This window comes from Gopherus flavomarginatus, chromosome 3 (assembly GCF_025201925.1).
Source record: "Gopherus flavomarginatus isolate rGopFla2 chromosome 3, rGopFla2.mat.asm, whole genome shotgun sequence".
NCBI lineage: Eukaryota > Metazoa > Chordata > Testudines > Testudinidae > Gopherus > Gopherus flavomarginatus.
The window spans coordinates 174,915,523-174,929,303 of record NC_066619.1 but is presented as its reverse complement, the minus strand read 5'-3'; the positions used below and the strand labels follow the sequence as shown (position 1 = coordinate 174,929,303).

At 41.5% G+C, this 13,781-nt stretch overlaps 1 protein-coding gene across 1 annotated transcript in view; it reads right to left on the bottom strand.

Moving 5' to 3' along the window:
• Positions 1–13,340, bottom strand: part of TACR3 (tachykinin receptor 3) — a 68,364-nt gene extending 55,024 nt beyond the window's left edge. The window contains exon 1 of the mRNA XM_050944519.1: positions 12,658–13,340. Within this exon, the coding sequence (XP_050800476.1) occupies positions 12,658–13,133 (476 nt within the window). The 5' untranslated portion in view covers positions 13,134–13,340. The remainder of the gene's footprint in view (positions 1–12,657) is intronic.
• Positions 13,341–13,781: the final 441 nt, after the last annotated feature.

Below are 13,781 nucleotides of genomic sequence, written 5' to 3'. Positions count from 1 at the left end.
CATATTGTAAGGCTACTGCCCACTGAAGTCAACAGGAGTTCTTCCGTTCAGTGGGATTTGGATCAGGCCCTTGGTCTCTTTGTTCAATTTAAAAATACAATCAAAAGTAAAGCCAGCAGCTACTCCCACCCCCAAATCAAAAATAAACAAAGTAAAATGCCCAATAATATTCTCCTTCCTTACACACACACACCAGCCCCTATCATGTCTCTCCTTCCTCAAATGCCTGAGTAAATAGATGGGTCTTCCCTGAAAATCATTAAATCCTGGCTATTCTGGACCAAGTGGGATAGCTAATATTTAAGTTGAGGGCCCATCATGGAACATTCTATGGGCAGCTCTTTCTTTTGTCCTGAGGGGGCTCCAGCTGGAGTACCTCTGTGGCTTACAGCTAATGCAATGCGTCAAGGAGAGTAAGGCAGTGTCTAAAAGAGGCTGATCCTAAGCCTGTTTTAAACACATCACTTAATCAACAGGATGCTGCAGTTCACCCTACCCACCCCTGGCTTCAATTTCTGGGTTGTGTTTGTAAAGTTTCTAGAAATTTCTGCCGTCCCCACCATGAAGAAAGGTCAGAATAATCAGGCTATTCACCTCTTCAAACAAATCAATTGATTGAAGCTTTGCGGATGCTATGGTGGAAGCAAGGAACACTGTCCTTGCTTCTCAGACAATCTTTGCAGAGAAGTTCAAAAAAGTCTTTATAATGCAATCTTAGGCAAAATTGACATTGGATTGAAAATCAGATTTTCAGAGACATTGGCAGATAAAGCAGATTTCCTCTCTGATACTAAAGGTGATCTTTCTCTCACTCTCAGTTCTCAAAGATGAGGAAAAATTGAAGCTAGTTATGAAAAAGTGTCAATTTTCCTCACTAAAGAGCTGCAGTTTCCTTTGTGGTCTTATCTTTCATTCCAGGCTATTCTGATTTACAATATGTCCTTGGTAATGTATTTACTTAGCCTTAATTTAATTCCTCAGATTAAAGAGATTCCTTTAAAAATAGGAACACTATGCAGCAGGGTGTTGTTGAAAAAGTCTGGTAGAATCAGGCTTCCCAGCTCTGGAAGGGCTGAGGAGAGCTCATTCTTCTTCTGACCCTCCTGATTCCACTATATATATTTTGTGTTTCATTATGTATGTATGTATGCTAGAGATGGGCATAAAAGTATCACCCCCTAAACTTTGGGAGCAGTCAAAATCTGAACCTGGATTCAATAAAAATTTGCTACTCTGGCAAACTTCTAGTATAAATAGCTTATATCCTATCTCTTATTTCCAGCCCCATCACATAAATGCAAATCTCATGCAGTTGTGAATAATTTTATTAGGAGCAGAATACCAACGTTGTGCAATCTACATCGCAAACTGTAGGATAATTATGAAATTAAAGAATTAGGGTTATTTTAACTTTGGTTTAGGAAATATATGTGTTGTGAAGAAAGGCCCTGATTAGCAAATAGAAGAAAGGCCTTGAAAATAAGAAGTTATAAGGCCAGAAGAAATGAAGTAGGGAGGATATCTGGTTCAAAGAGTAACTAATGAGATAAGAGGAAATTTCTAAAAGGAAGGCCTCTGACTGAGAGGAAGAACTGCAGATGGTTTTAAATAAAACAAAGAGAATCTTAAAATGAGCCATCATAGCCCTTCCCAACCCACACACCAATGTTAAATTCTATCTGAACCCTGGTGCGATAGAAAAACTATTGGCAGCAAGAAGGAGGGAAGAAAAAGCCTTGAGAAGAAATGAGGTTTTAAATCTTATCTGGATTAAGACTGGAAATAAGGGTGAACAGTCTCAAGTTGCTTTTTAGTTAACGTCGGCAATTGGCAATTTCATCACTTGTTTATTAAAAGGTATAAAAAGGAAACTCTTCAAGGGTTCATTGCTAATACCTTCCTGACCACACTGGAGCTGACCAATGTGGGTCTAAACACCCCTGGGTTTAACCTGCTGGTAAGTACCTTTGCCAAATGCTCCTAAATGTTTTGCTACTGTTTGGATGTAGTCAATTGTTTATTATTTAGGCTTTTTAGGCATCTTAGAGCAATTGTATAAGTACCATTTGGCCTTTGGATTTAATAAATAATTTATGGTTAAATTAGTGTTTGGTGGTTCCCATATTAATAATTTCAGATATTATCAATAATTCTAAGGCATCATTGGAAGTTGGACGAGAAACTTAAATATTGAATCCATTTAAATCTTATTTAAATTATATAAAATTGTGAAAAATGTGATAGCTATAGGTGTTCATCAGCATCTCACCCCTGCAGGGTCAAAGCAAGAATGTACAAAAATTATTTTTGGGGAAAAATCAGCTGTCTTAAATGGCCTTCAAAATGTTGTGGTATATATGAGAATATTTTTCTACTGTAGTCTTGGCTTATAAAAAAGAAATTATATTTTCCATTTATGCAAGATCTAATATATTGATGATACTAAGCCATTCTACTTGTAAATTATATCCTTTTTCAAAAGCAAGTGAAGACTTTGAGGACAAAAAACAACCTAATTATCTACCAACAAATTATCTAAATTGTGTTGGTGAAGGCTAATGGAGTTTTTAATTTGAAAGATCTTCAGAAATTATGAGTGTTAAATTGTAAATGATAAGATCTAAAAGCAGAACAGAAGTAATCTAAACCAGAAGCTAAAAGTAGAACAATTAACAGGAAAATGATTCTGAGAGCTGAATAGCTAAGGCCCTAGATCCTCAGGTGTTGTAAATTGGTGTAGCTCCACTGGCTTCAGTAAAGTTATTCCAGTTTATACTAGCTAACAATCTGAAGTAATGTATTCAGAAGATGAAGTAGGAATGTGAAGAATGAAAAAAGTGAGGAGTTGAGTGTAGGGGTCTTGGGAAAGAGAAGAAAGATAGTCTTCTTATCTAAACCAGAAAAATGGGATCCATGAGCCCCATGTTCTAGTTCTGACACCGCCACACTATGTTCCCTTCTAAGCTGTGTGGTTGTGTGGCTGCCCAGGAGTGAATCAAGTGCCTCACACTTAATTGGCAGAGGGGCACACCATGGTGTGTGTTTAGATGCCCCTCCCACTGCTGCTCTACAGCTGCATTGCTCCTGCTCTCTACCTAGGAGTCCCTAGCCAGCTGCTCCCAGGACCCTCCTGCTTGCTTTGCAGAGCGGAAGGGGTGGGGTGGGGGGGTGCTGATGTCAGGGTGTACCCCATCTCCACAGAGTAGGAGAAGGGGGACAGGGCTCAGGAGCAGGAGAGCTGCTGTGGTCCGAACCTTTTGGTGTGAGTGCCTTAAAGAGACAGCGCATGGTCTCTCAAAGACTTCTCCAAAAGCCAGCACACACATGCTCTCTCTCTCTCTCTCTCTCTCTCTCACACACACACACACACACACTCATTCTGTTTCTCTGTCTCTCACATACATATACACACACATTTTGTCTCTGTGTGTCTCTCTCACACATACATACACTGTCTTTGACACCCCCCCCACACACTGCCTCTGTCTCATCCACCCCCCCCATACACTGTCTCTGACACACACACTATGTCTCTTTCACACTCACCTCCCAACACATGTGGTGGTGGTGGTGTTACTTCTTGGCACTTTCTGCAATGTACATATATTCTTTGTAATACTATTCTTTCAAAGTGCTTTTATTTTAGTTTTTTTTTTGACTGGTCTATGCATTTCATAATTTTATTTCTTTTATGCTTAAATTTAATTCTTTGAGTAGTGAATTATAAAATGCCTAACCTGTCCTGGCTGGAGTAATTATCCCTAAGGTAACTTGAAAAAAAAAAGATATCTAGGTATTTTGGTTCTACTGGTGGCGCACCACCGCACATTACCTCGATATTGGTGCACATAACAAAATTCATTCTGCATCAATGGAAAAAATTAGAGGGAACATTGCAGGGCTACATACTTCCCATGTCACCTCGGCCAGTTCATTTAGGTCTGAGTTTCAAAAATGTCTGCTATTTTTGGATGTCACTACATTTGAGTGTTCAAACTCATTGACTACGTCTACACTACAGACCGTACAGTGGCACAACTGTACTGATGCAGCTGCGCCACTGTAAAGTCTCCTGTGTAACTGCTCTATGCCGATGGGAGATAGCTCTCCCATTGGAATAATTAAACCACCCTCAACGAGCGGCTATAGCTCTGTCAGCGGGAGAGCATCTCCCGCTGACATAGTGCTGTCCACACTGCTGCTGGTGTCACCTATAAATTTTTTTCAAACACCTGACCGACAGAAGTTTTACCAACAAAAGTGATAGTGTAGACCTAATGTAAAACAATATGCCAGGAAGTCAATTGGTGATGTAGACAGCAGTGCTGAAAATCAAGCCCTATTTGTCTCAGATAGGGCACTCAAAAACTGGCATAGTCAAAAGTAGAGGACATGTTTGAAAAAGAAGTCCTTGACTTCTCTATGCTTTATTGTCCCCATCTGTGAAATGGGGGAAACAGTAATTGATATCCCTGGGACTCTGGGAGGCCTAATCCATAAACTGTGAATATTTGCAAAGTGGCTAGAGATATTCAGGTGGAATGGCACTATACAAGTAAATGTTTATTAAGTGAATATTTTTGTTGCTGTGATGAAATCCTAGGAGAATAATATATTAAAGTGATATTCAAAGCAAGAGACCTAACTTTGACCTAGCTGATGAAATTAACTATCTGGATACTCAGATATTCTCTGAGTACGGATGTCAAAATACAGAGTTTTTTAGCTCCTCAAAGGACTATATCAAACAGACAGACATGACAGAAAGGGTAATCATATGCACATGTAGTGGGAGGAATGAGGCAAGGCATTAACAACAATCACAAAGAAAATTTGCATCCCAGATTTGTTAGCAGATTGCTTTCCTGAAAAAAAAACCCCTCTATGCTACAAATGTTTTGGAGAGTTGGTATGTTTCAGAATAAATAACTGCACCTCTACCTCGATATAATGCTGTCCTTGGCAGCCAAAAAAATCTTACCATGTTATAGGTGAAACCGCATAATATTGAACTTGCTTTGATCCACCGGAATGTACAGCCCCGCTCCCCCGGAGCACTGCTTTACCACGTTATATCTGAATTTGTTTTATATCGGGTCGCGTTATATCGGGGTAGAACTGTATGTTGAGTAGATTCCATTTTGGGTCTGAACTTTTCAAGCAGATGAAATGAAAAATAAAGATGGTTAGTAAAACATGGAAATATATGTGTGTGTAATATGCTATGATTAGACTTAAGATCGAACAAAGGTGAATCATGAATAGAATGCTTTGAAAATGCTAATGTGGCAATGGGCTGGCCATGTGACATGTTGGACCTATGGTATGAATCCAATGCTATCAATAAGGAAAATAAAAATTAGGAATTGAGAGTCCTTTTACACATTACTGCTATCTGTGAAGAGCACACCTCACCATATGCAAAATATTCCTGATATGAAGAATTCCAGTTTCAGCAGGGTAATTTGTTGAAGCAGGTATGTAGCTACCCCTTCTTTTAGGTCTGGAGGCTGAGAAGATTTTAGCATCTGCAGCTTCAGGATTAGCCCATTGATTTCTATGATATTGTTAGAGTCAATGACTCATTTCAGGATGTGATGTATTAGCCATGCTGCCCACGATATGAGAATTAAGATATCAGTGTTTTTTAGCAAAAGAAATGAGGGTCCAAGTTATTGCACATAGAAATATATTGAACCAAACCGAAATATATTGAACTTCCATATAAAATCAACCATGTATTCACTTCCATCAAGATGATTAATCTTAAAGTATAAAAAACTATGAAATCAAGGATTTTTTGTGTGTTTTTCCCCAAAGCAACCAGTACTCTTGAATGCACTGTTTAGGAGGATGATTTTTCAGAAACCAGTCCTGTTGGGATGCCATCATATTGTCAGGAAGTGCTCTGCGTGGCTCGAAAGCTTGTCTCTCTCACCAACAGATGTTGATCCAATAGAAGATATTACCTCACGCCCCTTGTCTCTCTAATGAAGGCAATAGCAGTTTTGTCTAAAAGAGGGCCTGATTATGAAAGGAGTGTGAATTTATTGGAAAGAAACAAGCTTTTCAGTTTCCAAGAGAAACATCAAGCATGGACTATTTACATGGAGCAAACAAAGAGCTCTAACGCTATGTAATTAGTTCACAAGCAAAAGCAGTGATGTATGGAACATTAATATGTTCAAACAGAGTGTTAGATGAATTTGCTCAGCAAGGGAAGGGTGAAGCAACAGAGGAAAAAGAAAATATTGAGTAGAATACAAGAACACAAGACATGAGCAGAGAGCTGCACTTTTAAGAGTTTCTTTTGTTAAAATGAATGAAGTAGCTCAGTGGTAGAACCCATTAGTCACTTTCTTTCTGTTTAAAACAGTAATTTTATATTGTAGAAAATGGATTGGATTAATTATTTCCTCTTTGTTTAAGAAAGGAGTGGTAATTGGGGCAGTAGAGTCTTTACATGTTTTGCTGTGCAAAGAGGTTCCTGGCATCTACTGAACCTTGCAGTTTGGTTCTTGTAGGTTGGAGACAAATCAGCCCTGCAGTCTCATTTGAAACTGTGACAAAATGCCCCTTCCTACCCTACACTGCCAAAGGGACCTCTTACTACTCCCCAACAAGCCCTATAATGTCTTCTGAATGGCCTGAGCTAAACCTTTTGAAAACAGCCAAAAGAGTCCCATTTTTTTTTTGTTTTGATTAAGCCCTAAGCCATCAAAAGGTTCAATGAAATATGTTATGGGGGTTGTAGGAGGGAATGGTAGCAATGGAGTGTAATTCAGGGAGGGAAGTTCAATGGCTTCTAACTTTTGTAGTTACAGGCTCTGGCTAGTTTGAGGCTCAGTACGAGTATTTCACAAAGCTCTAGCCATAATTGCCTGCTTTCACATAAAATAGTATAGCCCTACAGTGAGGGGATGTGCACCCTACACCAGCTCTGAGAGACCAATTAGGTTATCCTGCCTCAGCTGAGAGAAGGAGGGCCAGAGTTAATTGAGAATGAAGCCCAGCTGGGGAAAGGGGTGGGACAATAGTATAAAACCAGGAAACTGAAAAACAGAGAAAGCAACTGTTGCAATGGAAGGAGGCTCTAGTCACTTCCTGGGATGAGGGTGACTCAGTGACAAGAAGGAAGTCTAGGGGGCACATAAGGCCTGAGTGCCTATCCTGGATTAAGCAGTCTGGTAAGGAGCTAGGGGTAGAACCATGGGGAGAAGAGTAAGCTCCTGGAGCAAAAGGAGATAGGGAGAGTCAGCAGGAAGGAGCCTAGGGATGAGTACTCAGGACCTTGATTGCTAGTTATAGGTTCCTTAGGTTAGAACCCAGAGTAGCAGATGGGCTGGGCTTCTCTCCTAGCTACTGATATAGTGGAATCAACCCTTGAGCTGGGATTGAAAGCTAACTGGAGATGGCCTTTGGACTGTTGTCCTGGATTTTGTAATCCCAAAAGGGGTGCATTAAATCATGCCTGGGCTGAAGGGCTGAGTTTTAGGGAGAGAGACCACTGCAGTAATGGAGCAACTGTCAGCAGGGAATGCCATATGGGCAGAGAGCTGCTATGCCACGTCTACCCATGAGGAAGTGCTCTTGTGGTGCGTGAATCTCTTCATATGTAGGCACAATGGTACAAGTTAAATGCAAAGTAGAAACATGAATCTCCAGACTAGGAAATCCAGAATGTTTGTTAAGATACTTATGTCAAACTTTGTGCATTTATTTCTCTGGTGGTCTTGTTTTGCTTTATCAGAAATATGCATAAAGCGGGGAAAAATCAGTTGTTATATATACACACCTTTCTTTCCCATACCAGTGTCCTGCTTCTGATGCCAGTGTTGCCTCTCTGCTGATTAGTAGCAAATTCGAGGGCCTTGCAGGTTGGCTTTCGAGTGAAGGAGAAATGAGTGATGCAGAGTCTGGCTATATCCTATACACACACATCCTGGAACAGAGGCATCACAAATAGCACACAAGCAAATCACTCTTCAGAAATCTTAGTCTACACTCCAGCACTTGGTTCCTGGAAAGCTTCTCCAGATCCAGAGAGCAAACTATCTGCCACTGCTTCCTCCAAGAATTACTGCATATAAAAAGCTAATAACAATATGGCATTTCTTCAAGGAGCAAAAACTTCTTTGAATACTAGGAAAACAGACTTCTAAGATATGTGTAACATTGCTATTTAGTGACCCCTTTCATAATAATGTGTTTATGAACCTTGGAAAAGGTGAGATAATTATTATGGAAACGTTAACAGTACATTAGTTGTGATTTTTTTTTTAGTGTGCATTAATAGTATAAATATCCATGAAAAGAAATACATGAAAACTGAGATGCTACCTTTCATTATGCACATAAAATACCTAAAGCTTTTTATCCTGGGAGTCTTCAACATCCATGCTGACAATGCCTGTGGTGCAATGCTCCAAAACCTACCCATTTTCACCAGTATCATCAAAGTTAATTTCAAGGCCTAAACACAGAGTAGTTCTAGGGTAAGCCTGATTTTTCTAGACTGGAAATGGGTATAGGGAAAATGAGTATTAAACTACCCAACTCTTCCAGCATGACCACACCACCCTCTCCTCTATGCTGAAATCAGTGTAGCTGGTGGAAAGGGGTGAAGGGTCATCAGTGACTTAGACCCAAAGAGTAGAATTATTATGATCATTCACTGGACCTGATACCCAAGCATCCTCTTACTGCTTTACCCTTGGAACCTCAGAGTTTTTCCTCACTAACCTGAAAGAGGGCAAGTAGAAATGAAAATTGGTAGTGGGAAACATAAAATAAAGTCAGACTTCAACACATGGCCTTCTTACAAGCCTAGATGATGGCTGTGGGAGAAAACTAGATGTGTTACTTCTCCTCTGTTAGAGGCTGCTAAATTTACACATTGAACTGATTTGGACTGTGAATAATTTCATTAACCCAAAATATCTTCATCCTCAACTTCTGAACCCAGCACCTCTATCAGCTTCACAGAGGAGATCACCTTAGTTTGGGATGGCCTGTGTGGGTTCCAGTGACTTCATACTGAACACACAATTGATAAAACACATCCATCCAAGAACTTGACTTAGGGTACATCTATAATATCCGCTGAATCGGTGGGTAGTGTTCCATGTATTGGGGATCGATTTATTGTCTCATCTGGATGTGATAAATCGATCCACTAATCAACGCCCGTACTCCACCAGGGCAGGAGGAGTAAGCGGAGTTGATGGGGGAGCCACAGCGGTCGACTTGCCGCCGTGAGGATGGCCAGGTGAATCGAACTAAGATACTTCAACTTCAGCTACACTATTTGGTTATCTTAGTTCGAACCCCTTGCTAGTGTAGCCCATGCCTTAGTCAAGCAACAGAGAGTCCTAGAAGTGCTGAAGGAAATCCACACCATTTGAGACTTTGACCAATGCCCTTCCTGATAGTTAATGACACCTGGGTCAGTGAAGAATAACCTGTACTGTGTGAATACTAATACATACAATCAATAAAACTTAGTTACAGGTATGCATTTTTGAGTCTCAGAACCTTGATTTTAATAGCTTCTAGTCATATGGGACATATACACCTCTGCAAAAGAAGCTGTTTGTTTAATGTCAGACCTTGTGTAGCATTTCCCCCCGGTGTTTTAAATGTGATGCTTTGGCATACGGTTCTTAAATATTTTTTCTTAACATTGTTTTCTTGACATGCTAATTATATTGTATTTTATTTCAGTGCTGTTTCCTGAGTGCCCTGGCACACTACATGGAAGTGATTTATAAATAAAATGACTGTAAAGTAACCTTTGCATTTCTATAGTGCCTTTCATGTGGGGAAATTAAGTATATAATAGACGGTAATGAACTAAGACGTGTAGCACCTCTTTGAGGTAGGCATGAAAAACGGATCACTTAACTCACTGCTGAAATGCATATATATCCGATGTGGAATATGACAACTGTTTAACAGAACTTACACATCAGATTAAGACAGGAAGTGAAGAATAAATATATTCAATTGATAATGTTGGAGTATTTAGATTGGCAGAATTTAATTGCTGGAGTTAAGACTTGACCAGGATACCAGAAGCAACATCCTGGCTCTGGCAGAAAGCATGAGATCTTTCATGAAAGCAAGCAGGAACCAAACATTATATTTCTTGTCCAGGAAGAGTCCTCTTTGAGAACAATGTCCTGTGATGGACGTGCTACCTATCTGGGTCCCATGAGGGGTTGGGCCTTGGATCCTCCTTGGGATTCCCAGCTAAACTGTTTCCTTATGAGTCTGCAGGGAAGTGCTGTAGAAGCAGGTGGGGAAGGGTTAAAAGATACAGAGCATGTGCATTTGGGTGTCTGGCCCAGCTGTTTAGGTATAAAAAAAGGCAGTAGTGGCTGCTGCTCTCCTGCTTGAGCCTCAGAAGGGGGAGATTTTTGTCTTAAAAGACTTTTGATAAACCCTGCAGAGAGCTAAATATTTGTTTATACTCTGGCAAGAAAAGGACTTGTTGCACAGTTGATTGCATGCCCCCGCCCCACACACAGTAGATTGTGTGTTTTTTCTGGGTGCAGGTGCCTGTGCGGGAGGGAGATGTCTTCTGATGGCAGCCCCTGTTCTGATCTCTGAGCCCAGTTAATTGTTCTCAGAAATAAGTCGGAGGGAAGAATGGCACCTAATGAATTCCAAACACTTGTGTGCCTTTCAGCCTGTTAAAACCAAGCCAAGCATTTGAGTTTTAGACAGTGTGGAGCAGGGCAAGTGGTTTTTCACTCATTCTAGAAATACACCAATCTCTCTTCCTTGAGGACTTTATAACACAGGACAACTTCATCTTTGATTCCAATCTCATAGAATAATTAGCAATATTTGGTGTAATGCAATATCTCATTTTTTTTCTCACCAAAAAATGCAGACAAGGCATCTGGATAGTTATGAATAAAATCTTAGGGCAAGATCCTTATTACCCACTAAAGACTCTTTGGAGCACTGAGGACATTAAATTAGCCCTAAATGGGTAGTTAGGGAATCCTCAGCTGTCATAAGGATGGCATACCTGGCTTTATTCCATCTGCTCTACGTCTCCTTCAGCAGAGGGGTGTGTGCTGAAGGTGAGGTACAGTGAGTTGATAGCAGGAGCAAAGTCAGAGCACTGGGTGCTTTCATATTTTGGGGCTGGTAGAATGGCCCTCGCTGGTCCCAGGAGCAGAGGAAGTGGAAAGGTGGCTTAGAACCACTCTTCCGTCAGCCGTACCTAGCATGATTTCTTGTGGCTGAGAATTCAGCCTTCAGACTTACAATTTAGTAGAACTCACAAAGAAGTATTCTGATCTTGTGCTCTGTGGGAATGCTGCTGCTGTCTTTGCACATGTTTTTAAAGCTTCGTATGATTAAACCTTTGAAAAAATTGTCACCCCAAAGTTTCATATTTTCTAGCAAGTTAAGTGAGCAAACCTACACAACATGATTTTAATAGCTTATGTACTCTCTTGCATGTAAAACGTTATAAATGCACTGCAATAACAAACACGTAGTAAAGAGTCTTAGAAATAACTACACTACCTATTGCTGCAGATCTGCAATCTTAAGCTACCAGCTTTTCTGAATGTAAACCAAATTGCTTAGGCTCATGAAGGAAGTGCCGAGTCTCCCTTTCAATACAGTGTATGTGAAAGTGGTCAGGAAGACGGGACCGCTTCCTAAGGGAGAGCCACAGACTGATCTTGTAAGAGTCAGAGAACAATCTAGTGAAACATTTTTGTGAGAGATTTGATGGAGTCCTTTCTCTTGTCAATAGGAACCTCTGTATCAATCCCATCCCATTAGCGTCAAGAACACCAGGATGAAGTTTTGTCTCTGTTCTATTTTCTCTCATGATCACAGGCTTCCTTGCTCTAAGAATTGAAAGAGAAATCATACACTTGATTAAAAACATAATACCCACCCTTACTGGTAGCCACCCCTACTGGTATACACAAATGACAATGTAAATCATTTCATTAGCTAAGATCAGGAGGGGCAAAGCTGAAAGAAGCTTCCTGCTAGGGGAGTTACTGACAACAGACTCTGAGGTTGCTTTCCCTCTGCTGAGGAAGCAAAGAAGAGGCAGATGCTTTTCTGGGATGTGTCCTCAGTGGCTGCCAGCGGCAGAAATAAAGAAGGAAATTTGAAATGCTTCCTGTAATCGCATCATTAGTACAGACTCTCCAGCAGCAGGGTGTAGCACAATGGCATGGACCGCATGAACGGAACATCTCCCTGGGTAAAGAGCGCACCCAGAGCAGGCGCTGGCATAGCACAATCATTATTGAAAGGATGGGAACACAGACAGCTGCTGAAGTCATCACATAGGAAAATAATGTGAAAGAAAGGCTAAGGGAGAGGGAATAAAAGATGAGGAGAGAGAGAGAGAGAGACTGAGAGGTAAATCAGACAGAGGGGAGAAAAGAGTTAAAATGATCATTAGGGAGAGATCTTGAAAAGGCACAGTGGAGTGTCCATGCTGATCTGTCTGACAGACACAAGGACTATAGCAGGATTTCCACACAGAGCACTTTGGGTGCAGTGTTCATTACTCAACCCCCTCACCTATTTGGCTTTCTCCCTCAGGGATTTTTCAGCAGAGAGATTCTGTCTCCACCCCATCATCTCCACCAGTCCCCTCCCTTCTCTCACCTGTCCACGGCAATCGCCGTCATGGAGTAGATGCTGGCAAAGACTGCAGTGATGGGGAAGAAGTTGTGGAAGCGGCAGTAAGCCTCCCCAAAGTACCACTCGTTGTGCAGGGCATAGATGAAGTTGATGAGGGTGTTGAAAGCAGCCATGGAGGCATCTGAGAAGGCCAGGTTCACCAGGAAATAGTTGGTCACTGTCCTCATACGCTTGTGAGCCAAGATGATCCAGATGACAATCAGGTTGCCAAGGACGGCCACAGCCACCACCCCACCGTAAGCCAGAGACCACAGGGCAATGCGCCAGGAGGGCTGCACAAATTGGTTGGAGAAGTTAGCTGTTGCGGGTGCTAAAGGGGAGGAGATGTTACCAGCCTGAGCTCCCAGAGGTTGCCCCCAGTTGCCTCCTGACCCAGAAAAGCTCGTGTTCCAGCTGCTGCTCTCATTTGCACTCCAGCTGGATGCAGGCATAGAAGTCATCTTGAACGTCCTCCCTCTTCCCAGCAATATGAAAGTCTCCCCCACTTCTCCTCCCCCCCCAAAAAAAGTTGATCAACAAAATGAGAACAGCTTAGTGGAAGTGAGAGAGGGATCAGAGCAGGCTTGAGCAACACCACATGTGGTTATGCTGCTTAAACTATAAAAGGATGCTACACCAGGAAAGCTGCTGCTTGTGAGTAGTAAACGCTGTCCCCTTCCCTCTCTGTGCAGCCAGCTCTCTCTCTGCTTTGTTGAAGGAGAAGGGGATCAGGAGCTGAGGCACCTTTTATAGGATTGTGTGTTCCCCGGTGTCCTAAAGGGAGTGGGGTGATGACACTTTTTTTCTCTCTCTTCTCCCTCCTCCTCTCCCCAGCTTTCATTCACTGTCAGCAGCATCCACTTTCAGTAGCTGTGAAGGAAGGAACAAGGAGAATAAATCCTCTCCCTCTCTCCCCCCTCTTCACTTCCCTCTTTACCCTTTCATGCTCATGCCTGTTTTTTTGTTATACTCCTTCCCCAGCTTTGTAGGGCTCTGTGTAGTTGAAATCAATTGAAGATTCCAAGTCTCAGATGCTAATAAAAACACACTATATTGTCACTTCCATTCTGTGTTCTGTCAGAACATTCTCTGAGAAATGCTGGGCATTC